The 25,150-nt window shown below is 37.9% G+C and overlaps 1 protein-coding gene across 3 annotated transcripts in view; it reads left to right on the plus strand.

The window, feature by feature from the left end:
- The window catches only part of ubxn1 (UBX domain protein 1), a 29,338-nt gene extending 4,400 nt beyond the window's left edge, over nt 1–24,938 (plus strand). For all 3 annotated transcript variants that reach the window (XM_051921110.1, XM_028804413.2, XM_028804404.2), the window contains exons 4-10: nt 4,865–4,977; nt 13,136–13,217; nt 14,333–14,524; nt 14,804–14,855; nt 20,910–21,023; nt 21,640–21,820; nt 24,625–24,938. In XM_051921110.1, the coding sequence (XP_051777070.1) occupies nt 4,865–4,977; nt 13,136–13,217; nt 14,333–14,524; nt 14,804–14,855; nt 20,910–21,023; nt 21,640–21,820; nt 24,625–24,665 (775 nt within the window). In that variant the 3' untranslated portion in view covers nt 24,666–24,938. The remainder of the gene's footprint in view (nt 1–4,864; nt 4,978–13,135; nt 13,218–14,332; nt 14,525–14,803; nt 14,856–20,909; nt 21,024–21,639; nt 21,821–24,624) is intronic.
- Nucleotides 24,939–25,150: the final 212 nt, after the last annotated feature.

Here is a 25,150-nt window from a genome sequence, read left to right on the forward strand (position 1 = left end):
GTTTTTAAGTAATGTTGTCTCTTAAATGTAAAAAAAAAGTGTTCATATCTGAAAATTGTAATTTTCTGCTTATGTGCTACATATATTGGACCCAAGTCTTGACTTCTTTTCAGCATGCATCTTAGGCGAGCTGAAGTCTCTTTTGGTACTGACATATTATACTACAAAGGACATGTTAGTGCTTAACAGTATGCCTTTTGCTTTAAAGAAAGTTATGAGAATCAATTTCAGTAGACATCTGAAAAATACAAAAATGAGACACGGTTGTAGGGTTTGTTACTGTATTAATTGCAGCTATGGGTTACAGATACAGACTCTGAGGTAGGAACACATTAGAGGACAATCGGCACAAGTTGTGCTTGTGAAGGTGAATTGAACAAGTTACGTTGATCATCATACAAATGACGGGACTGCTGAGAAAGACTTGGAAAACAAGGATCTTTTGTAAAAAAAATACAATCTTTAGTATTTCCAGTTTTAGAAAAAGAATAAAAACTTGCAATGACAATGCAGGAACCATGATGTGGAACACTGACAGACTGATTGTGAATATTGGAGGCACCACAGACTGGAACATGCCACCAAGTAGATTATCACATGGTAACACATCTTGCATAGTGTAACAAAAACTGGGGAGTAATGTATTCTCCAACCCTTAATTATGTTATACTGCAGGATAACAATGTAGAAAACAGACTTACAAAAAAATGAATGCAAGTTTTTATTGGGGATCTGCTTCTCCCTCTATATCACATTAAGTGAAAAGCATTCTTTATTAGTAGACTCTGTAAAACAGCAGGTAATACCGAAATTAACCAGTAAGAGATATAAACACCAGAAATAAAAGCACACTTTACATCTCCTGTATGATGATGAGTAAATATTTTGGGAAATGGAAAACAAGCAAAGAGCTGAAAATACTTATGATTATAATCGTTTACTTCTTACTTCTGGTTCAAATAAATTGAGCTAAGATTATGTTTATAAAGAAGAACGAAAAAAAAAAAAAAACAGACACACCATAGGTCTAAGCTGAGCTGGTGTGCGTGCGTGTGTGTATGTGTATATACATGCTCTGTAATGGTCTGATGTCCCATCCAGGCTTGTTTCCTAATTTGACCCTGGTAGTGCTGGGATAGGCACTGGCAGTGGCAGGTTAGACTTTGCATCGAGAGATGCACTAAAATAACGGGGTTACTTTAAATTTTGTTTGGTCTCTTATAATAAACAACATTGGAGATGGTACAAGTGAACAGAGTTCAAAGATTCAAAAAGTTAATTTATTATATTTTTATAGTATTTGCATTATTTTATTTTAACAAATATTTTATGGCTTATTTTGCATTTACAGTAATGATGTAGTTATTCTTTTACTTTACTTTTTACTGTATGAGAGATGCTAAAGGGAAAAAGTTTGTATACGTGTCCCAAAACATTTTTTGCTATATTTTTGTTTTGTAAAAAACTAGGGGGCTTCTCTCCCTGCTCGCTTTGCTCGCCAACCCCCGTATTTGGTTTTCCGGATACACACTTTTAAGATTTTTTTTTTCTTTGAATTGTTGCTATTTCATTAGTTTCACTTTTATTTCAGAACTTCTGTAAAAACAGTATTTGTAATCTTGCGAGTCCCAATATGCTGAATCTTTTTAATGAGGTCAGGATAGGTTTCTCTGTTTGGAATTTCAGCATAGACAAAACGATCTACATCATCAGCATTTAATAATTTTTTTTTTACAAAGTAACTAAGTAAGTAGAGTTCTGCATTGGACTCCTGTCTGTAAAGTCGTGCTATTTTCCTCTCACAGTTCCAAAAGTACATGGGGTTACCAAAGTGATACCTCAGCTTTTGTGTAGGTTTTTGTACAAGGGCTAGACAGAACGTTTTTGACTCCTGAGGTAAATTTAGGTTTTTAAATAAGCAGAAAGATAAATATATATACATTAACAAAGTAACCAATAAATGCATGTGCGGTAAACTCTGTTTGTGAAATTCTCAAGATTCTTTATTTGTCACAAGCATAGTTATACAGGACAACACGCAGTGAAATGCATCCTGATCCGCTTATTAAAATCTGTGCAAAGTTAGAAGAATATCAGTTAGATTAACAAAAAATCATAGATTGAAAGATAACAGTATAGTAGAACATAATAAATAAGCAAAATTATGTGAATAAAGTAGAATTAAGTGTTAAGGTGCAATAGTGTAGTAATTATTGTGCAAAACCAAAGTTAGACTGGTGCATAGTTAAATGAGGCAGTTTGTTTGTTTGCGCTACTGCGATCTTTACTTTTTTATATTTTCTAATTTTCCTACTTTCATATCCTATAACTTTCTCCACATGTGTATAGCGCCGTTTTTTTTTTTTTTTTTTTTTTTGAGCCTTTCTAATTTCCCTGGTTTCATAGTCTCTAACCTGCTCTGCATGTGTTTAGTGTCAACGTTTGTAAACGTCTTTATGAAGTTCTACTTTGTCTTTTACTCACTGTCATTTAATTCTGAGCCAGATTGGACGTGCTTTTATTTCAATTCCACTTGTTCCAGGCTGATAATTACTTTCCTTATTTTCTGAATTTGCACCTCGATTATTCTTTTTTGCTCTTTTTTCTGTCCAACGCATTTGAGTCTCTTTTCTCCACGCTGCTTTCTTCTTCGCTTATATGTCGACATTTAATTTATAACGTACTGTCCTTATATGCTTTATATATGCGCTGAGAGCCCTGGATCTGTGTGTGCTAAAATCCTTCACAAGACTGAATGTTTTGCTGCCTATTTTCCTATTTGATAGATTGTAAGTAGGGTGTGTCTTTGGTCTCGTGGGTCTTTAAAATGTCTCTCGAGAAGATCACGTATCGTAGACTTGCTTTTTGCTTTCCAGGACAGGATTTCTTTTTATAATAGATAGATAGATAGATAGATAGATAGATAGGTGTCTGCTGAATATGCATTAATCTTAATGAATGACATTTACCTAAACTTTAAATGTTGTATTTGATTGATAGGGAATAGGGAGAAGACAGGGCTCATTTTGGTTTACTGGCTTTGTTTTTTAATAATTGCATGCTTCTCCTGGACCATGTATTGCTGTTGGGATTCAGTAAATTATGACATTTGTTAGTTTTGTGTATGATTTATTTGGTTATTCTAAATTGGCCCTGTGTGAACATCAGTATGTGTATGTGTGCAAATATGGTCTGGTCTGGTGTCCAGTCCAAGTCTGGTTTCTTGCTTCTCCCTAACTGTGTGTGGATTGGCTTTGGAACCCTGTGAATTAAAAAAAAAAAGCCAATTAATATAACTTGTATATAGTGAATGCTTACAAAGATGAATACTCTTAATTAAAATATTTTCCAGTTTGCATTTGTTCTTTAGGAGCTCTGAATAAATTGTACACCCCAGGGAAAGATGAGTAAAAGGGGTTGTGAAAAAATTCACCTTTTTGTGAATTACCTTAATCTTACACTGAAAAAATGAGAGAAATTTAACCTTTACTTGAAGTAAATTTACTCTGAGAAAAAAGAATTCCTCATCAAGAAATAATTATTTTTAACAAAACCACAAGTGCCACAGTTATTTTCACCATATGGTTGGAGAATCTATAACAGGCAATCTGAGACCATTCCTCTTTATTGAGTCTCTTCGGATCATCCAGGGTCCCCTTTCTTTGGCTCACCCAACAGGATTTCAGTGGTGTTTAGGTCCAAGGCCTGAGACGGCTGTTGCAAAAGCTTGATATTTTGTTCCTTTAGCCATTTTTGTGTTGATTTAGATGTATGTTTCATCGTCCTGCTGGAAGATCCAATGATTACTCAGTTTTAGTTTCTTGGCAGAGGCAGCCAGATTTGTATTTAAAATCCATGATGACATGTACCCTAACAAGGCTCCTATGGTATTTAGAAAAAAAAACAGCCCTATAAGTCACAGACACTCCACCATACTTGATCATTCGGGATCAGGTTCATTTCAGTATAACCATCCTTCTTTTTATGTCAAACCCACCATGAGCATTTGTTGCCAAAAAGCTCAGTTTTCACTTTGTCTGAACAAAGAACATGGTTCTATTCAATGTTTCGGTAGCATTTAGCAAACTCCAGGAGCTGACATTGGTGGTTTAATGCACGAAAGGCTTTTTTCTGTCATTCCTTCCAAATAATCTGTTGTCATGGAGGTGGCATCTGATGGTAGTTTTAGAGATTTGGTGACCCCAAGATGTTATTTTTTTTTCTGCAAAATAAACTTGGGTCATCTTGGAGACAAGAAATCATGGATTATTCTTGAAAATTCTCTACACATACTAATAAACTTAAAAAACTAAGATGCTGACAGAAGAAATGTTTCAGTTACACTCCATTCACAAGACTTTATAGGAGTGCAAATAACTGTGGAAAATGGGGTTTTATTAAAAGTAATTGTTTCCTTATGGAATTTTTGATGTAATTTAAGTGAAGGTTGGATTTCTCAAATTTTTTCTGTGTGGGATTAAGGTAATTCCCCAAAAAGTGAATTTCATATAACCCTTTTCACTCATATTTTTCACGGGTGCCAATAATTGTGAAGGGGACTGTATACATTAATACATTACTGTATACATTAATCTATGCATCCTTCGTGGTGTTAAAGGCTATGCACTCCCTAGATGCTCCGACTAGTAATCCCTAACATGAATTACACTCTCCATAAAATGGGGACATTCCAAGAAAAAATTTGAAAATGAATATTTCTGTGTAATAAAATAGAAATTATTAGAACTTTAAAATATAGCTATATTTGCATACTGTACTTGTAGCTGTTTAAAAAGAAAAAATACATCCTTCTTTTTGAATGTGCTGTCACTTTTTAACTCATTAATTTTCTTTTTATATTTAGGTTAATGGAACATGAGAATGATCCTGATATCGATGAGCCGTATGTACCACCACCAGAGAATGTTCTAGGTTCGGAGTCAAGTCCACTTCCTGACTCCATGGACCCAATTGAAGGTGTGTGGCTTGAACATTTTGTAACTGATGGGCTTGGGGAGATTTGGGAAAGTCGGGGATACCACTCTTATTTATTTGATCCCAGGCATACCAACTGATTTATTTTATATACAACAAATGGGTCCCTGACCCCTCTTTCTTATGTTCATCTGGACTCAAAAGAAATAATTCATCTTAGTTTTTGCTTATGGGCTGCTTTGAGATCACTCTTAAGAGTTCCCACCGCTTGTTCACCTTGAGTTGAGGCATTTTATATCTCCAGTCAATGGTGTAAGGTGAAGAGATAGTCTTAAATTCCTTCCTGGGCTGTGCTGGACATATTGTGTTTCAGCTTTTCCTTCCCTGGGTGTGTCCTGACAAAAGCAGTTCCAGTCTTCTTGTCTAGCGTAGAAGAGGTCAGTTACTTGTGTCTGGAGTTCTCAGCCCCACAATTAGTTGTCTACCCTGTACGCAAAGGATGAATCAGGGCATAAAGGTCAAATGAGCTGGGACAATATAAAGTTAGAGCCATAATATTTTGGACAGTGACACAGTTTGCATAATTGTTGTTCTCTGTGCCACCACAGTGTATTTGATATGACTCAATCAAGATGTGAGCAGTTTTAGACTGGCAAACATTATTATACACAGTCCCCTTATTTTCAGGGACTCCAGAGTAATTTCAGAATTGACCGACAAGCTGTTTCATGGCCAGGTTCCCTCATTATTTGACTGATAATTGAGTAGGTAAAAGGTCTGAAGTTGACTGATACTCAGTGTAGAATTTGCATGTGTAGACTGTTGCTGTGAACTGTCAATGTGAGGTCCAAAGAGCTGTCAGTGCAATTAAAGCAGGTAATAATTTGGCTGAGAAATCGAAACAAAACATGCAGAACGAGAGCGTAGAATCTTTAGTAGTGGTCAAATCAGCAATTTGGTACATTGTGAGAAAGAAGGAATGCATTAGACAGCTCAGCAACACCAAAAGGCCTGTATAGTCATGAAAAGCAATCGTGATCACATAATTATTTTCTTGGTGAAGAAAACCCCTTCACAATATCTAGCCAAGTCAAGAATTCTCTCCAGGATGTAGGTGTATTCACTGTCAAATTTTAAAATCAGACTTCAGGGAAGTAAATACAGAGGGTTTTCCACAAGGTGCAAACTGCTTGGTATCCCTCAAGAACAGGAAGACCAGTTGGACTTTGCCAGAAAATATCTAAAAAAAAATTCTGCCTAGTTGTGGGACAATATTCTTTTGACAGATGAAACTAAGTGCAACATACACTTTTCAGCCACAACACTAAAACCAATGATAGATAAATTGTGTAACATTGTTTCTCATTACAGTGACACCTGACAAGGAGTGGGATATATTAAGCAGAAAGTGAACAGTCAGTTCTTGAAGCAGAATTGTAGGAAGTTGCAATAATGGGCATGCGTTTGGTTCTGAGCGACTTTGACAAGGGCCAAATTCATGTTCAGGTTTTTGTCATTCCAGCAATATCTAAAATACAGTGGGATGAAATTGTGTTACTCAAGACCAGAAAATGTGCAGAAAGGGAAAAAAACACAAAAAAAGAAAACCAAGGCAGTGCTAAATTCACAAAGTCCAACCAATACTTACGTAAAATAGTCAAGTCTACGGCTAAAAATAATTAACTGTGTATAAAAACTGGGTTGTTATGTGCATGTTACAGATAATTTAGCAGTGTTGTTTCCTGGGGAAAGAAGCTATTGCACATTCTGGCTGTTCTTGATTTTCTAGAGTGATATCTCTTGCCTTATGGCAAGAGATCGAACAGTTCATGATGGGGGTGTGAGGAGTCTGTCATAATGCAGAGGCTTTCTTCTTGCACTGTCTTTAAAAGTGTCCCCAGTAAAGGGGAGAGAGACCCCAATAACCGTCTTAGCCATCCTCACTACATGTTACAGAGTCTTTCTGTCAGACACACTGCAGTTTCTGAAACAGGTTGTGATGCAGCTCGTCAGGATACTCAATAGTGCCTTGGTAGAACATGGGAGGAGGAGGGATTCTCCCTCGCTTAAGCCTCCTGAGGAAGTGCAAACACTACTGAGCTTTCTTCACCTGGTGTGTGGTATTGAGAGTCCAGGAGAGATCCTCAGTGATGTCCATGCCCAAGAATTTTGTTCTGCTGTCCCTCTGTACAGGAAAGCCACTGTTATGCTGTGGGGGATATTCAGCCTTTGTCCAGATGTCCACAATCAAGTCTTTTGTCTTATTGACATTCTTAGACGTGATTTGTTGTCCCCACACCAGCTCACTGTCACACCTCTACTCTGTAAAATGCTTCATCTTCATTACTGATGAGTCCTACTACCGTTGTATCATCAACAAACGTTATGAGCTGATTTTTGCTGGATTTGGCAATACAGTCATGTGTTAGCAGAGTAAAGAGCAATGGTCTGATCACTCAGCCCTGAGGAAGCCCCTGTGCTCAGTTTGATGGTGCTCAATGTCTTAGTGCCAACACATACTGTCTGTTGTCTTTCTGACAAGAAGTCCAAGATCCAGTTTCAAAGTGAAGTGTTCAATCCGAGCATAGAATGTTTCACTATTAGCTGCTGATGATTTTATTAACACTAGAATTACCAGAGTCTACGAAAAAACTCGTAGATCCGGCCACAAAGTTTTCCGAAATGTACTATACAGGTCATAAAATGAATAATTCCAAATATCATATATACCTACGTCTGTTTTTTTTTTGTTTTTTTTTGACATCATACACCATAAGGTGCACACTAATTCAGCATGAGCAGGAACACTCAATAAAACTGAATAAAAAAAAATCAAGTGACGGTGAGATACGAAGAAGGCATATTCACCAGCATTTGTGTGTCAGCTTTTATCCCTCCAGATGAGAGAATGTCCAGTTCCATTGTCTCAATTGTCTTAAAATATCCAGAGGTGTTTGTCAAAAGTTGTATTGCACTGAACATGTCTTAGAAAAGGAATGAATAGTAAATATTTTTTGTAAACCAACTACACTTTCTGTTAACAATCTCTGTCCACTGACACGTCAGCTATATGGATTGTAATGGCATTGGTTATCTCGATCCACTGCTTGCTTTTTTTGTCGAAGGCAGTACCTCTACAAGTGACGTCTGACTCGAGTGTCCTCTAGCATTTTCAGTTTTACCTGAGGACGTGGAGGGTGCCAATCTTAGTTCCGTACATTCATGGTACTCCAAAGCATGTGTGCGGTAAAGTTGCTTGTGTTGCTGCCTCAGACGACAACTTTAGCTCTACAGCATTTGCAATAAATAGTTGTTTGGTCGACATCCAACCTTTTAAAACCAAAGTATCTCCAGACAACAGACACGACTCCTTTTTTCAGCAAAAGTTCTTCTGTGTCATCATGTTCAACTTTACCGTCTGCTACAGCTTCAGTTTTGGAATGTTGTCTGTCATTTTTCACTGCTCAATGCCTCCACTAACGCATGTACTCCGTTGCATGCGTGTTTAGCGGTGTAGCAGTGAAAAAGGACCCCCCCTTAAGCAGTTTCCCGCTGCGCCACATTCCGAACATTGTTTAGGCTATTTAAACCGGTATTGCTGTTTTAGGAAAATCCATATCATAACAAAAATAAAAAACGGTTTTCGGTATGAACCGGTATACCTTCCAGCATTCCAGCACTAGTAGGACAAGTGTGATTGCATCATTTGTGGACCGATTGATACGTGAACTGTAAGGGGTCCAGTGAACATGGGTGGCTAACTTTTAATGTGACCCATGACTAGTCGTTCGAAGTATTTCATTATGACAGAGGTCAGTGCTGCAGGCAAGTAGTTGGTAGTCTTTGAGTCAGGTTACAATTGTTTTCTTGGGCACTGGAATGATAGTGACAATCTTAAATTGTGCAAGTACGACAGTCTCTTGGAGAGATGTTGAAGTTGTCTGTAAAAACACCAGCTAATTCAGCAACACAGTCTTTTAAAACCTGACCAGGTACAGTTAGGTCCATAAATATTTGGACAGAGACAACTTTTTTCTAAGTTTGGTTCTGTACATTACCACAATGAATTTTAAATGAAACAACTCAGATGCAGTTGAAGTGTAGACTTTCAGCTTTAATTCAGTGGGGTGAACAAAACGATTGCATAAAAATGTGAGGCAACTAAAGCATTTTTTTTAACACAATCCCTTCATTTCAGGTGCTCAAAAGTAATTGGACTACCAATTACTAACTGTATGTTACCAGGTCCCGCAGCTTTATGTGGATTGTCGCTGCTCAGTGTCTTCCTCATTAGCTGTACATAATGTTAAGTGCATGCTCACCATCGGGGGTAGTTTTCTTCCCTGGTGTATAATTCAGTACCTCAGACCTGTCATAGAACTCATTCAGCCTGTCAGGGAGGGAGGCATTGATGACCTCACCCTGTGGTGTTATTTTATAGTCCATTATGGCCTGAATCCCCTGCCACATGTGCCTTGTGTCTCTGGAGTCACAAAATTTTACCTGAATTTTATCTGTGTACTCCAGCTTAGTCTTCTTGATGGCTGAGAAGAGGTCGGTTTTTGCCAGCCTGAGGGCTGCTTTGTCCCCCAATCTGAAGGCAGCAGCCCTGATTCTGATTCTCAAACTTTTTCCGGACCTTTGATGTCATCCACAGCTTCTGATTTAACCGAGTTGTGAAGGTTTTGATGAGCTGCACTTCTCTATATAGCCAAGAACAGAATCAGTGTACTTGTTGATATCAATGAGAAAATCGTTGTATGTGGCAGCTTCTCTGAAAATGCTCCAATTAGTGCTTACAAAAAAGTCCTGAAATACTGTGGTTGCACCCTCTGGCCAGACTCTGATCTGCTTCCGTACAGTTGCTGCATTTCAGTACTGTTTTGTATGCTGGAAAAAGCATAACAGAAATGTGATTCACATCTCCAACATGTAGACAAGGAGCTGCTGTGTAAGCCTCTTTAACATTTGTGTACACCAAGTCCAGTGTTTTACTTTGTTGTCTATTTGGAAAATGGATGTACTGGTGGTGTTTAGGCAGAACAGTTTTAAATTTGCATGTTTGAAATCTCCAGCCACCACAATAAAACTGTCTGAATGGGCAGTCCCTAGTTCAGTGATGGCACTGTAGAGCTGCCACAGGGCCTCCTAGGTGTTCACACTGGGAGGAGTGTATACAGCCACCACCAGAGTAGCAGTGAATACACACATAATCCTCCACCTTGGGTCTTACCAGAGCTCTCTGCCTTCCTATCAGCATGAACGAATGTTAGCCCATCCAGCTGGATTGCCACGTTGGAGATGTTGTTGTGGAGCCAGGTTTCAATCAAAACAACAAGACATCAGTCTCACACATAGTGCTGCATATGTAGTTACAGCCATAGATAATCCATGTGATTTTCTAAGGAGCGAACATTAGTGAGCAACAGTGGTCTGTTCACATTTGCTTTTAATCTTGCCCTCTTCCCCCACTTTCATCTCTGTGCACGCCGCTTCTTGCACATTCTACCCATGTCAGTTCTATTAGATGACTCCAGAGATCTCCACAGCAGTCCAGGGCTGTGCAGCTCCTCTTTCAGCATGGGAAGTCTATAATGTTACCCAGACTTTTCAAGATTGCACTTTATAGTTGGCAGCGTCTCTTGATCATACCATAACGTGAGAGATTCAGGACAAACATAGCAATAACGACAACATGCACTTTTTCAGGACCTTGAGAAGCTGCTGCATATACGCATGCTGCCATTTTCTTTATTGTGATTGTGATGTCTAGAAAACTAGGTCATGGCATCTCCAAAACAGCAGGTCTTGCATTGATATTGATACCTACCAAAAATTGTCCAAGGAATGACACGAAAAGGTGACAAGGTCATTGGTGCTCAAGGCTCATTAATGTGCGTGGGGAGTGAAGGCTAACCTGTCCTATCCAATCCTACAGAAGAGCTATTATAGCACATATTTCTGAAATACTGAATGCTGGCCATGACAGACTCAGTTTATTGCAGCTTTCTGCGTATTGGGCTACGAAGCCAGAGACCTGGTCAGAGTGCCCATGCAGACCCCGCTCCACTGCTGAAAGCACCTACAGTTGGCAAGTTAGCATCAGAACTGGACCATGGACAGTGGAAGAAGATGGCCTGGTCTGATGAGTCACATTTTCTTTTAGATCACTAGGGGTCTCCGCCCCCTGCTCGCTTCGCTCACCCACCCCTGGGTTTGGTTTACCAGATATACAATTTATGGGAATTGTTACATATGCATTATTTTTCACTTTTACTTTAAAACTTTTGTAAAAACTACTTGTCCTTTAATTCTGGCCCTGGGCGTGGTTAAATATCTTTCTCGCAGGACGTATAACGCTGCTCGCATTGTGAAGGGGGGGTGGCTGAACACACACTAAGGAGAAGCGTTTGGATCATCTGCTGGCGAGCTGCGTGTTCTGCTTGTCGTGCTGTGCATCGACCATTTAAAAGCCTGTACGACAGCTGTCCTTTTGCCACTTTGCGTCTCTGCCGCTCACGTTGTGAAGGGGGCTGAACACACGCTACGGAGAAGTGGTCGGATCATCTGCTGGCTTGCTACTGCTGGTGAGCTGCATGTTCTGCTTGTCGCTTGTCGTTGTTTTAAGAGCTGGGAGCACATGAAGTGTGTCTGCCAAAAGTATTCCAACAACTGCTAGGTTAGATGTCAGTGAACTTGTTTTAAATGTTGTCTCACTGCCTTGTCTCTCATGACGTTAAAGTGTCTCTCAAATTGTTTTCCGAGAAGATCACTTCTCATCTCCCTCCCAAGATTTTTTTTTTTATAATAGATGTGAACAACTGGGCGTCTGTGCTTCGTTTACCTGGGGAAGAGGTGACCGCAGGATGCACAATGGGAAGAAGGCAAGCCAGCAGGGGCAGTCTGATGTTCTGGGCAGTGTATTTCTGGGAAACCTTGTAACCTGGCATTCATATTAGCTACCTAAAGATTGTTGCATACAACCTACACCCCTTCATGACAATGGTATTGCCCTGAATGAGCATCTATGAGATGTGCTGGAAAACAAAATCCAATCCATGGAGGCCTCACCTTGCAACTTTCAAAACTTAAAGGATCTTCTGCTAACATCTTAGTGCCAGGTACCACAGGACACTTTCAAAGCTTTGTCTTGTGCAGTCCATGCCTCGATGAGTCAGAGTTGTTTTGATGGCACATGGCAATCATACACAATATTAAGCAGGTTATTTTAATGTTGTGACTGATTGGTGTATACCAGAATAATGTGAAGGAAAGGAGTAACTAATGATGTAAAGCATACCACTTCATTCATAAAACTTGACAGAGGTAGTATTATAACATGGGCATGTATGGCTGCTAGTGAAACTACGTCACTAGTGTTTGATGATGATATGACTTCTGACAGGAGCAGCAGGGTGAATTCTGAAGTGTATAGGGCTGTATTGTCTACTCAGATTCAGCCAAATGCTGCAAAACTGACAGAATAGTGCTTCACAGTACATATGGACAGTAACCCAAAACATACTACAAAAGCCAACCTAAGCGCTTTTCAGGGCAAAGAAGTAGAATATTCTTCAATGTCTGAGTCAGTCACCTGAGTTCAGCCCAGTAGTTGATCATGCATTTCACTAGCTGAAGGCAAAACTGAAGGCAGAAAGACAAATGAACTAGCAGCAACTGAAAACAGCTGCAGTAAAGGCCTGGCAAAGCATCACTAGAGAGGACACCAAGCATTCGGTAATGTCCATCATTCTGGGTTCCAGATTTCAGGCAGCCTTTTCCATCCAGCATTTAAAACAATCAATTAAGTATATGATGATTTTAGTTTGAACCTTTGAAAATTGGGGGACTGTAAATAAATGTCCATCATTACTAAATGGCCTGTATGATGTTTTTTGTTAAACTCCTTTAATTAAAGCTGAAAGTCTACAATGCAATCACATCTTGATTAGTGTATTTCAAACCCATTTGGCAGCACAAAGACTTAAAATTAAGTAGGTTGTGCCTACTGTTCAAATACTTATGGATATAACTAAGTATATACATAGTTTTCAATCTTTGTGAATTTTGCAGTTTGGTTCTCATTGAGCATCTGATAATGCCGTCAAATTGTTCATGTTAGAAAAAAGATGAGTGACTTTGTTTGCTTTTTGGCATTTAAAAGGTCCAACAAATCAATAAAAATGTCTTATCCATCAAGGGTCAATTGCTGAGGAAGGAGAAGGAACAGTGCAACCTAAGCGTCCTCTGACAGAGGAAGAAAAACGAGAGCAAGTTAAAAGGTAGGCACAATATGAGAAGCCATTTTGCTGTTGGAATCAGTAGATTAGTCAGTTTTGTTTTGATAATGTATGGTTATTGAAATCATGGTAGGTATATAGGTAAGTGTATAATGTAAAAGCGTATAGTTAATAAAAGCTGAAATTACTTGCATCTTTTTTTTTTTACAGTAATGAAAATCCACTTTATACATCAAGCTATTCATTTCAGTAATAATGCTTATATAGGCTGTGCCTTATATGAATTGCTTGAAATACTGAAATGAAGGCACAATCCATATTTGACAATCAAGATAATTACTAGAGTGCTAATGGATATGCAGAACAAAGCTGTTCAGACTGTCATATGAAATAGGAGGTAGATGTGTTTTAGGCCACCCTGAGATGTTGAGGATAGAGGTATATGATGGGGATACAAGGGGGTGCCAGAGTCATGGTCATGTTTTTGGTAATCTGTTTTTTTCTGTTTGTTTTTTTTTCCCCTATAGGTAGTTTGATTTTCTTCCAATTTGTAAAAAAACATGAATGTTAAGTTAAATGGCCCACTGTTGGCTCCTTGCATGTGTGTGTGTGTGTATGTGTGTGTGTGTGTGTGAGAGAGAGAGAGAGAGAGTATGGGTGTGTGAATGTGTGTGTATATATATATATATATATATATATATATATATATAAAATCCATTTTTGGTAAGCTTGATTAATGACAGGGCAGAATGGTGATGAATTGATCAGCGCTGCTGCCTCGTGGACTCGGGTTTGAATCACACTCTTTCCTTGTCTGGTTCGATTTGCACATTACTCATTACATCTTGTAGGTTTTTCCCCCCAACATTTGCATATGTGGTAAGTTAATTGGTGATTACAAGTGGGCCCTGTGTGAAACTGAGTGTGGGTGTGTGTGTGAGACTGGGCCTTGTAATGGGCTTAGCACCCTTGCTAAGGTGGTTTCTCCCCCTTTATCAGATGCACTGGGAGTGTGCTTTGGCTAACCTGTGACATTTATGCATGTTTGAGAATGACATTCTGCATCACCAAAGAGCTTATATGTTAGGTGCAATTACTAAGTTTTAGTTTCTTTTTCAACACTTGTAATACATGTGTTGTATTTTCTCTGCTTGCAGGCTAGAGGAGCTAATGCGGATTAAACAACAGGAACGGGCAGAAAGGGAAAAAAAAGAAGAAATTGAACGGGAGAAACAGAGACGCCGTCAAGGACAAGAGTTGCTCCAAATCAAACAGAAACTGCAGGATGAAGAGATGAAAAAACTGGCAGATGAGCGACGGAGAGAAAAAATGGAAGAAAAGCTAGCCAAGTAATTCTAATTGATTATCTTACTGAAGAAAAATTAGGAAGCTCAATTTTACCTCCATGACAAAATATTGTTCGTGAACAAGTGTCAGAATGGGTGACTATATATACTGTATATGTGATATAAACAAAGCTAAAAATATTGTGGCGGGATGAAAATTGCTAAATAAGAAAAAGTCATGTGTTGGTCACAAAAAGTTTGTTATATTACATGAACATATTTTTGCTTCACATTGTCTTTGCTTACCTTCAGCTAAACTGTCTCTCTGCTTCTCCACTACAGGCAACGGGTTCGAGAAAAGATTGAGAGGGACAAAGCAGAAAGAGCCAAGAAGGTATGATTAAGTGTTTGATACATGGCAACCCAAGCCAGTGTACATGACATCATACATATTTGCCAGGTGACTCAAATAATTATTTGTACAACCCATATTCCAAAAGTTGGAATGCTGTGTAAAATGTAAATAAAAACAGAATGCAATGATTAAACTGATAAAATGTACCATTTTAAGAAAAGAATAAGGTCATTTGGAATTGGATGACAGCAACATGTCTCAAAAAAGTTGGAACAGGGCCATGTTTACCACTGTGAAACAAACATCCCATCTTCTTTTAACAACAGTCCGTCAACAACTGGGAACTGAGGAGACCAGTTGCGGGACTTTTGGGAGAGGAATGTTGACCCATTCTTGTCTGATTTAGGATTTAATCTTTGTCGTATTTTTCGTTTCATGATGCGCCAAATGTTTATATTTGGTGAAAGGTCTGGACTGCAGGTAGGCCAGTTCAGCATCTGGACTCTTCTTTTAAAAAAAAAAAAAACTTTATTTATTCAGCACCTTATGATACATTTACTTGCAACTCGAGGTGCTTTCCACTGATTAATTAACATTAACAAAAATCGGAATATTATCATTAAGTAATACTAATACAGTGGAACCTCGGTTCACGACCATAATTCGTTCCAAAACTCTGGTCGTAACCTGATTTGGTCGTGAACCGAAGGAGGATTGTATGTAAATACAATTAATCCATTCCAGACCGCACGAATTGTATGTAAATATATATTTTTTAAAGATTTTTAAGCACAAATATAGTTAATAATACCATAGAATATATAGCGTAATAGTAAACTAAATGTAAAAACATTGAATAACACTGAGAAAACTTTGAATAACAGAGAAAACTAACACTGCAAGAGTTTGCGCTATATAGCGCTACGAACCACTCGCTTAAAACACTTTTTTTTAATGAGTTTTAAGCACAGGGGAAAAAATCCGTAATTTAATAAACCACCAAGAAAAGTAACATTGCAACAATGCACGCTACGAACCGATCGCTGTAAACAGAAGTGGAGGTTAAAATCCAATAGAAAAAAGTCTTCATTAAATACGAGGTTAAAACAATGCTGGAATCTGTCTCTTTAAAAACAAGCCCTTATATGGCCAGCCCCCTCTCTCTCACGTGCCCACGCGTGTGTGTGTGTCTCTCTCTCTCTCTCTCTCTCGTGCGTGTGTGTCTGTGTGTGTCTTTCTTGTTTGCTGCACAGGGAATGCACAGAGAGAGACTGAACACGTGCGGAAATCATTGGCGCGCACAAACCAAAAGGGAAACTGGCTTGTTTTGTATACCGAGTGTGTGGTCGTGAACAGATGCAAAAGTTTGTCAAACTTTTTGGTCATAAACCGATTTGTATGTGTTCCGAGACGTTCGTGAACCGAGGTTCCACTGTACTATGATAATTTCTAATACATATAAGTATTCTACTACAAAACCATGCTGTTGTAATAGATGCAGTATGTGGTTTATATGACATGTCTTATGGAAACAGTAATATTTCAGCACTGACAGTTTATTGGATTAACAGAAAATATGCAATATGCATCATAACAAAATTAGACAGGTGCATAAATGTGGGCACCCCAACAGAGAAATTACATCAATACTTAGCTGAGCCTCCTTTTGCAAATATAACAGCCTCTAGACACCTCCTATAGCCTTTGATGAGTGTCTGGATTCTGGATGGAGGTATTTTTGACCATTCTTCCATATAAAATCTCTCCAGTTCAGTTAAATTTGATGGTTGCCAAGCATGGACAGCCTGGTTCAAATCATCCCATCGATTTTCGATGATATTCAAGTCAGGGGACTGCGAAGGCCATTCCAGAACATTGTACTTCTCCCTCTGCATGAATGCCTTTGTAGATTTCGAACTGGTTTTTGGGTCATTGTCTTGTTGGAATATCCAACCCCTGCGTAACTTCAACTTTATGACTGATACTTGAACATTATCCTGAAGAATTTGTTGATCTTGGTTTGAATTCATCCAACCATCGACTTTAATAAGGGCCCCAGTCCCTGAACTAGCCACACAGCCCCACAGCATGATGGAACCTCTACCAAATTTGACAGTAGGTAGCAGGTGTTTTTCTTGGAATGCGGTGTTCTTCTTCCGCCATGCAAAGCGCTTTTTGTTATACCAAATAACTCAATTTTTGTCTCATCAGTCCAAAGCACTTTCTTCCAAAATGAATCTTTCTTGTCTAAATGAGCATTTGCATACAACAAGCAACTCTATTTATGGTGTGAGTGCAGAAAGGGCTTCTTTCTCATTACCTTTCCATACAGATGTTCTTTGTGCAAATTGTGCTGAATTGTAGAACGATGTATAGATACACCATCTGCAGCAAGATGTTCTTGCAGGTCTTTGGAGGTGATCTGTGGGTTGTCTGTAACCATTCTCACAATCCTGCACATATGCTGCTCCGGTATTTTTCTTGGCCTGCCAGACCTGCTGGGTTTAACAGCAACTGTGCCTGTGGCCTTCCATTTCCTGATTACATTCCTTACAGTTGAAACTGACAGTTTAAACCTCTGAGATAGCTTTTTGAGCCTTCCCCTAAACCAGAGGCGGGCAGATTCAGTCCTGGAGGGCCGCAGTGGCTGCAGGTTTTTTGTTCAAACCCAGTTGCTTAATAAGAAGCACTTATTGCTCAAGTAAAACATCTTCTGCTTCAGTTTAGATGTCTCGCTCATTAAGATTTTGAACCCTTATTGCTTATTTTAGTTTTAAAACAGCTGTAGTCTTGGTTTTTAATTGCTCCTTATTATCAATAAGATGCAAATGACAAAAGAAACCAGCATTTCTCCATTTATCTTGTTTCTATGTATACCTGTATGTATTTATCATGCACTATTGGGTTTAATTAAATACTTGGAAGGAAAGTGAAGAGAAAAAAGTGACGCACTCAGAATAACTCATCTGTTTTGGACTTCAAATCATTTGGATGATATCCTTAGAAAGGAAAAAAATATCTATGATATGAGAATGACTTGACATGGCAGAGTTAAAGCACTAGCAAGGCATGAAATAAAATAATTGACAAGGATTGGTTTTTAAATAAGCAACTGGGTTGGAACAAATACCTGCAACCACTGCGGCCCTCCAGGACTGAATTTGCCCACCTGTGCCCTAAACCATGATAATGAAAATCTTTGTTTTCAGATCTTTTGAGAGCTGCTTTGAGGATCCCATGCTGTCACTCTTCAGAGGCGAGTCAAAGGGAAGCACAACTTGCAATTGACCACCTTAAATACCTTTTATCATGATTGGACACACCTGTCTATAAAGTTCAAGGGTTAACGAGCTAATCCAACCAATTTGGTGTTGCAAGTAATCAGTATTGAGCAGTTACATGCATTCAAATCAGAAAAATTACAAGGGTACCCAAATTTTTGCACAGCCAGTTTTTCACATTTAATATAATTTCATACAACTAAATAATGCTTCACTAAATATCTTTGTTCGGAAAACACCCCAATACTCAGATGTTCGTAGGAAATGAAAGACATACCACTGTTACCTTTTTTGTTGAAAGCAGAGTAAATTATTATGCAGGCTGAGAGATTTTCATATGATGAAAATGGTGCCTTTCCCGATGTGCAAGCTGCCAATGCAGGATTTTGAACTGAGCGCTGATAAGAAGCCGGATGGCCCCCTTTTTCTCACTTTAGCTTGTTTGATGTGGCGTCCAAGTTTTTCCAAAAAGAATTTCAAATTTCAATTCTTCTGACCACAGAACAGTTTTTAATTTGCTTCAGTCCATTTTAAATGAGCTTTGGCCCATAGAAGATGGCGGCAATTCTGGATCATGTTCACATATCACTTCTTCTTTGCATGACAGAGCTTTAACCTGCATTTGTAGATGGCATAGTGAACTGTGTTCGCAGACAGTGGTTTCTGGAAGTGTTCTTGTGCCCATGCAGTGATTTCCATGACAGAATCGTGCCTTTTTTAATGTAGTGCCACCTGATTTGATTTTCTGCCTTGTCCCTTGTTCACAGAGATTCCTCCAGATTCTCAGAATCTTTTGATGATATTATGTATTGCAGATGATGAGATATTCAAAGTCCTCACAATTTTATGTTGAGGAACATTATTCTGAAATTGTTCCACAATTTGTAGACAGTTTTTTGCAGATTGGTGAACCTCTGCCCATCTTTACTTCTGAGAGACTCTAACTCTTTTAAGATGCACTTTTTACACCCAAGCATGTTACTGACCTGTTCTCAATTAACCTAATTAGTTGCAAAATGTTCCTCCAGCTGTTTTTTTTTTTAGTACCACTTACTTTTCCAACCTTTTGTTGCCCCCGTCCTAACCGTTTGAGACATATTGCTGCCATCAAATTCAAAACGAACTAATATTTTTCATGAAATAGTAAAATGTCTCACTTTCAACATTTGATATGCTAGAGCTGAAGCAATGTTGTGTAAATTGCAAGTTTGGGTTGAATTTGGATAAGGCACTGAGAGACTGTTTTGTGAGTGGGACTCAGAGTGAGACTTGTCAGCGTCGACTGTTATCAGAAATGAATCTGACGTTTGCGAAAGCTTTTGATATTGTGGAGTCGGCAGATAGAGACACACAGCAGCTAAGGCAACAGGACTCCTGTTTGAGTACAGTGCATAAAATTGGTGCACAGTTTCTCACTCAAACAGGGAATAAACAGTGTCATCGTTGCGATGGTAAAAACACAAACATATATTAATATACCACAGGGTTGTAGATATAAATACAGTTATTATCTTTAATGTTTTATACTGTAGAAGCCACAGTAAGAGAAGAGTATGTGATTATCTCTTCATAGGTGTGTTGCTCTCTGTTTTATGCCTGTATTGTTTGGCCTGGGTAATTTTTGGGAAATTTTAGTGTAGCATGTATGCATAATTCATACTGTGTATTGTGAACATGAAAGGCAGTATGGACTGCCAGATCAATCTGTTTGATTTCTTCAAGCAGACTACTAGGATAACTAACAAAAGTGAAGTATACCAACACGATTTTCTTCGACTTCCCAAAGGTCTTTGACCCACTGCCACACCGAAGACTAATTTTAATTGCAAAATATAGTTTAATGCAGAAAAGTGTAAAATGCTACATGTAGGCAAAAAGAACATCTATTTTAGATAAGGGAGACACTGTCCTACAGGAAGCAACTTCAAAAAGGATTTAAGGGTTTATGTTGACACGACATTCTCATCATCTGAGCAATATGCAGAAGCAATTAAAAAGGCAAATAAAATGTTAGGTGAAATCGTAAAAAAATATAGATTATAAATTCTCCAAGGCAGCAATAAATTCTTTTGACTAAATGGCTAATTGCATATGCAAGGACCCCAGTGGAAATTAAGGTGATAACTGAAGCAAGGAAACATTTCTTTTATACAAAGTGTTATGGGAATCTGAAAAAAACTACGGTGAAGGATAAACTTTGACAACCTTTAAGAATTAACTATATGAGATGTTGGGAGAGCTTAGCTATTAGCTAAACAACCAACCTTGATATACTGAACCTTTGGGGGTCAGGGCACAGGGTTAGCCATTGTACAGTGCCCAGGACTTTCCTTAAATGGGTACAAATGCTGTGATTTTGCAAATCTCCAAAACTCGACATTACTTAATAGATATTATTGCTGAGTACTTGTCTTGGTTTTTAGTCAGAAATGTTTTTGCCAAAAAAATTGGATTATTTGAGTAGGTTCCTGGAAAAAGTTTAATTAGGCGTTTCCTGCTTCTTACCGAGAACCAAGGATTATGTGCATTTCATGTGATTTTGCGTATGTTTTTAGCTTTTACCATGCTGAATATTTGAGGTACAGTTCAGCCACTTGAATTTATCAAATAAATTAACATACAAGTTACTAAAAATCTTTCAGTTACTTGTATGTCTTACATCTGCTAATTTTATAGTAATCTTTTTACTGTTCCAAGACTTGGCTGAAAAGTAAAAATAAGAGAACAACCTGTAATTTCCTCTCAGGTACTGGCCAGTACCATCTCTGAGCCATTGATTATCCCAATGATAATGACATATATATTTTTTTAGTTTGGTGGAGGTGGAACCCCTTCGTCATCTCCTGCTGATGTTGTTCCTGTCTCAGCTCCTGCAAGCCAAGGTCCTCCACCAGCAAAGCGCGAGTATGATGAGTGCCGGATACAGGTATCCTAATTTATCTGTGGATTGTTTAAGCTAAGAGAACTTTCATAGTTTTATGCAAAATAGCGACTAATCAAAAGGAATTCTTTGTTTAAATCATACAAATGAAGCATTTAAGCAGATCCTGTAAAACATATGTGTGCATTTGTTATTACCTATAAGCAATACCCCAACAATGTTTACTTTGCAAGTTATGTCCTGGATTATTTTATTGACAGCTTGTATACATGCAGAAAGAGACTCTTTTGAGTCTACAGGTTTGCCACCTAGATGATATATTTAGAAGTACTTTTTTGGTATTCAACCCCCTAAATGATTCTAGCCATATTATGTGTCCTGAAGAGGTTGAAGCACAATAAGACAACCATAGAGATTTGTGTAGCAGGGACCAAGGGCAGAAGTTTTGCGTATATCATTTGGGATTATTTTATATGTAAATATATTTTTGGATTGAGAACGTACCACTATAAACAAAACATGTACAAGCTACAGTACTATTAAAATTTGTCATTTTGGAGAATCATCTTTTGCTTTAGTATATGTTTGTATACTGAACATCATTAGTAAGCAGTTGGGAATTCTTTGAGAGCTCGGAGTGGACCTTCTGATTGTTTTTCAGATTCGGTTGTTGGATGGATCTGTAATGACAAGCACATTCAAGGCCAAGGAACAGCTGGCTGCAGTTAGAGTATACGTGCAAATGAATCAGACCTCTGGCATAGATGATTTTAACCTCATGACGACATTTCCTAGAAAGCTGTTTACAGAGGAAGATATGGAAAAACCTTTACAAGAACTTGGTATGTTTGTTACTAACTCTCTCTTAGAAAAATCAGTACATCTTGCATAATGTTGAAAAAGGTCTTTGGGAAGGTGTTTTTTTTTTTTTTGGTAGACAACACTTTGCAAGTACAAGAGGTGAACAAAAAGTGTTGAGAGTAAATTAAGAGTAAAACCATAAAGGTTTTAATTTTTCTGTATTATCCTGTGGACAATTTACAAAGAATTTTCCCATTTAAGCTAAACGCTTTGCTTGCAGAAACATTCTTTCTGTAACTTATTTGACATCTTCATCATTGACATACCACATCCCACACGGGTAGCCCTTAATAATGGAGAATGGAAACCTGGAGCCAGGTCAAGAGAATACAGTGGGGGAAATAAATATTTGATCTCCTGCTGAATTTGCAAGTTTGTTTACTTACAAAGAAGCGAACAGTCTCTAATTTTTATGGTACTTTCATTTTAATGGAGAGAGACAGAATATCAACCAAAAATCCTGAAAAAACACATTACATAAAAGTTATAAATTGATTTGCATGTCATTGAGAGAAATAAGTATTTAATCCCCTGCAACCCAGCCAGAATTCTGGCTCTCACAGATTGGCTGTGTGCCACAATCAATCAATCAATCAATTACAGATACTCCTGATCTCAACTCTTTATGTGTATAAAGCACACCTGTCCACAGAATCAATTTCTTCCATTCCACCTTCTCCACCACCATGGGCAGAACCAAAAAGCTGTCAAAGGACGTCAGGGACAAGATTGTAGACCTGCACAAGGCTGCTACAAGACCATCACAAGAAGCTTGGTGAGAAGGTGACAGCTGTTGGAGCGATTATTCAGAAATGGAAGAAATATAAAAAAGGATATTTACAGGCCCGTCTTAAGTTTTCCAGTGAACATCCAGGACTGTACATGTACCTTCTTGAGCAGGGGAACCTTGTGGGTGCTGCAAGATTTCAATCCATTACGGCATAGTTCTTGGTGACTGTGGTCCCAAATGCCTACAGATCATTAACAAGCTCCTCCTGTGTAGTTGTGGGCTGATCCTTCACCTTTCTCATGATCATCCGTACTCCATGAGGCAAGATCTTGCATGTAGCTCCAGACCAAGACTTGATTGATGGTCATTTTATATTTCTTCCACTTCCGAATAATTGCACCAACAGTTGTCACCTTCTCACCAAGCTTCTTGCTAGTGGTCTGGTAGCCCATTCCAGCCTGGTGCAGGTCTACAATATTGTCCTTGATGTCCTTTGACAGCTTTTTGGTCTTGCCCATGGTGGTAGAGAGAGGTTGGCATGGAGGAAATGGATTCTGTGGACAAGTGTGCTTTATACACATAACAAGTTAAGATCAGGAGTATCTGTAATTGATTGGCTGTGTGCCACAATCAATCTATGGGAGTCAGAATTCTGGCTGGGTTGTAGTGGATAAAATAGTCATTTCTCTATGATTTGCAATTCAATTTATGACTTATATGTAATGTGTTTTTTTCTGGATTTAGTTTTATATTCTGTATCTCTCGATTAAAATGAAACTGCCATAAAAATTAGAGAGTATTCATTTCTTTGTAAGTGAGCAAACTTACACATTAAGCAGGGGATCAAATGCTTATTTACCCCACTTGTGGGTTAGATGTTGTTTGTCTTTATATTCACAGAACAGCGTTTACATCCTCTGCAATATAAGCAAAAGCATTGTCATAAAACAGGAGGTGGGATGGCCAATAGCTTTCTCCAACGCTTCTTTGTCTGACCACCACAAATGCCAAAGCAAATAATCGTAATATTGTGGGCCTGTTAAGCCATAAAATTGGTACAGTCTGCACTTTGAACATCATGTATATTGCTCACATAATCTTGCTATCACTGACTAGGATCTTGAATTTCTTTGTGAATTCTTCTCTTTTCTGTGAAAAGAGTGCCATAATGTCATATTAAATTTATAAAGCACTAAATGATGCCACAGGTTCAAGGTTATTTAAGTTGGTTTTAGTAAATTCAATTTTAAAATTGTTGAGGAAGAGTTATTTGGTTTTAATTTTTTCCCCAATTTAAGACTTCACTGGGGAAATAATTTTTTTCTTGTCAGCTTGTACTTTTAGGTAATTTTTTTGCCCAGTTATCTTGAAGGTTTTACATCAAGTTGTGGCTTAAAGAATTCACTCTTATTTTTTAATATGTAGACCTGGTTTTAGATTATTAAAATTTCTTCTTTTATTTTGAATGGTTACTGTGAAGTCTGCATTATGGTGTTAAAGAGTTTATTGTTTGTCTTTTTTGTGAATCTCAATGCAAAATGAAAGTTTGGGTCTTACATGGCATTTGTCTTCAGTGACTAAGAAGTGTATATTAGGCATTTGTGTTTAGAAATTTGAGTTTCATAGCATAACCTAGAATCAGTCATTTTATAGATCCAAGCTATGTATCATTTGAAAAGTCAAGACCTCACAATCCTTAGGAGATGCAGGCACTTGCAAAACATATTCATCTGTGTTTAAGTCAAACTATTTATTAGCCCGTTCATTCAAGTACAACAGTCTGAAAAATGAACAAAAATAACAACCACACACACACTGAAGCCTAAACTTTAAAGAATTTTTTGGATATAACTTAATTTTATTTACAAAAGGATAGTGTGAATTAGGATAGAGATTTCCTCTATAAATTCAATTTTGCGTCTGCCTAAGTAACTATTTAAACCTAGCTGTTTTAATATTGAATATAGAGTTTAAAGTCAGAAGTGATTCTTGAAGGTAAATGTTTGACAAATTGAAGAGATCTACATTGACTTTGTAACTTTTTCTCTTATCTAGGTCTGGTACCATCGGCAGTGTTGATAGTTGCAAAAAAGTGAAAAGAAGAAGAAAAAAAAAAAAGAAAACAACAAAAATCCCAAAAACACCCAACCCAAAGCACTGATTTCATCAGAATTAACTTTATGGAGACTTAACTAATGGACCTAAAAAGAAATTCAAGAGTTGAATGACCACACTGGAGATCAGTATGTGACACTAAAAAATTAATTTGATAATTAAAGAAGATTCTCCTTGAACGTTACTGTTGTTGTCTCTATCTGATGAAAATAGACCCAATAAATGTTCTGAGGAACACAACTTTTAAAATATAATTAAGCCTGATATTCTCTCACGCCTAACTGTGAAAGATGTATATACTAGTACTGAAGAAAGTTCTATAAATATTTCCCTTGGATAATATTTACCAATTACTATAACATCAGAAAACCTAAACCAGAGTCTGTCTGTGCTTCTACAATTGAGAAAAGAAATTACGTAAAATGCACTTTTAATTGTATTACTTTGACTATGTTAGACATTCACA

Source organism: Erpetoichthys calabaricus, chromosome 1 (assembly GCF_900747795.2).
Source record: "Erpetoichthys calabaricus chromosome 1, fErpCal1.3, whole genome shotgun sequence".
Lineage (NCBI taxonomy): Eukaryota > Metazoa > Chordata > Cladistia > Polypteriformes > Polypteridae > Erpetoichthys > Erpetoichthys calabaricus.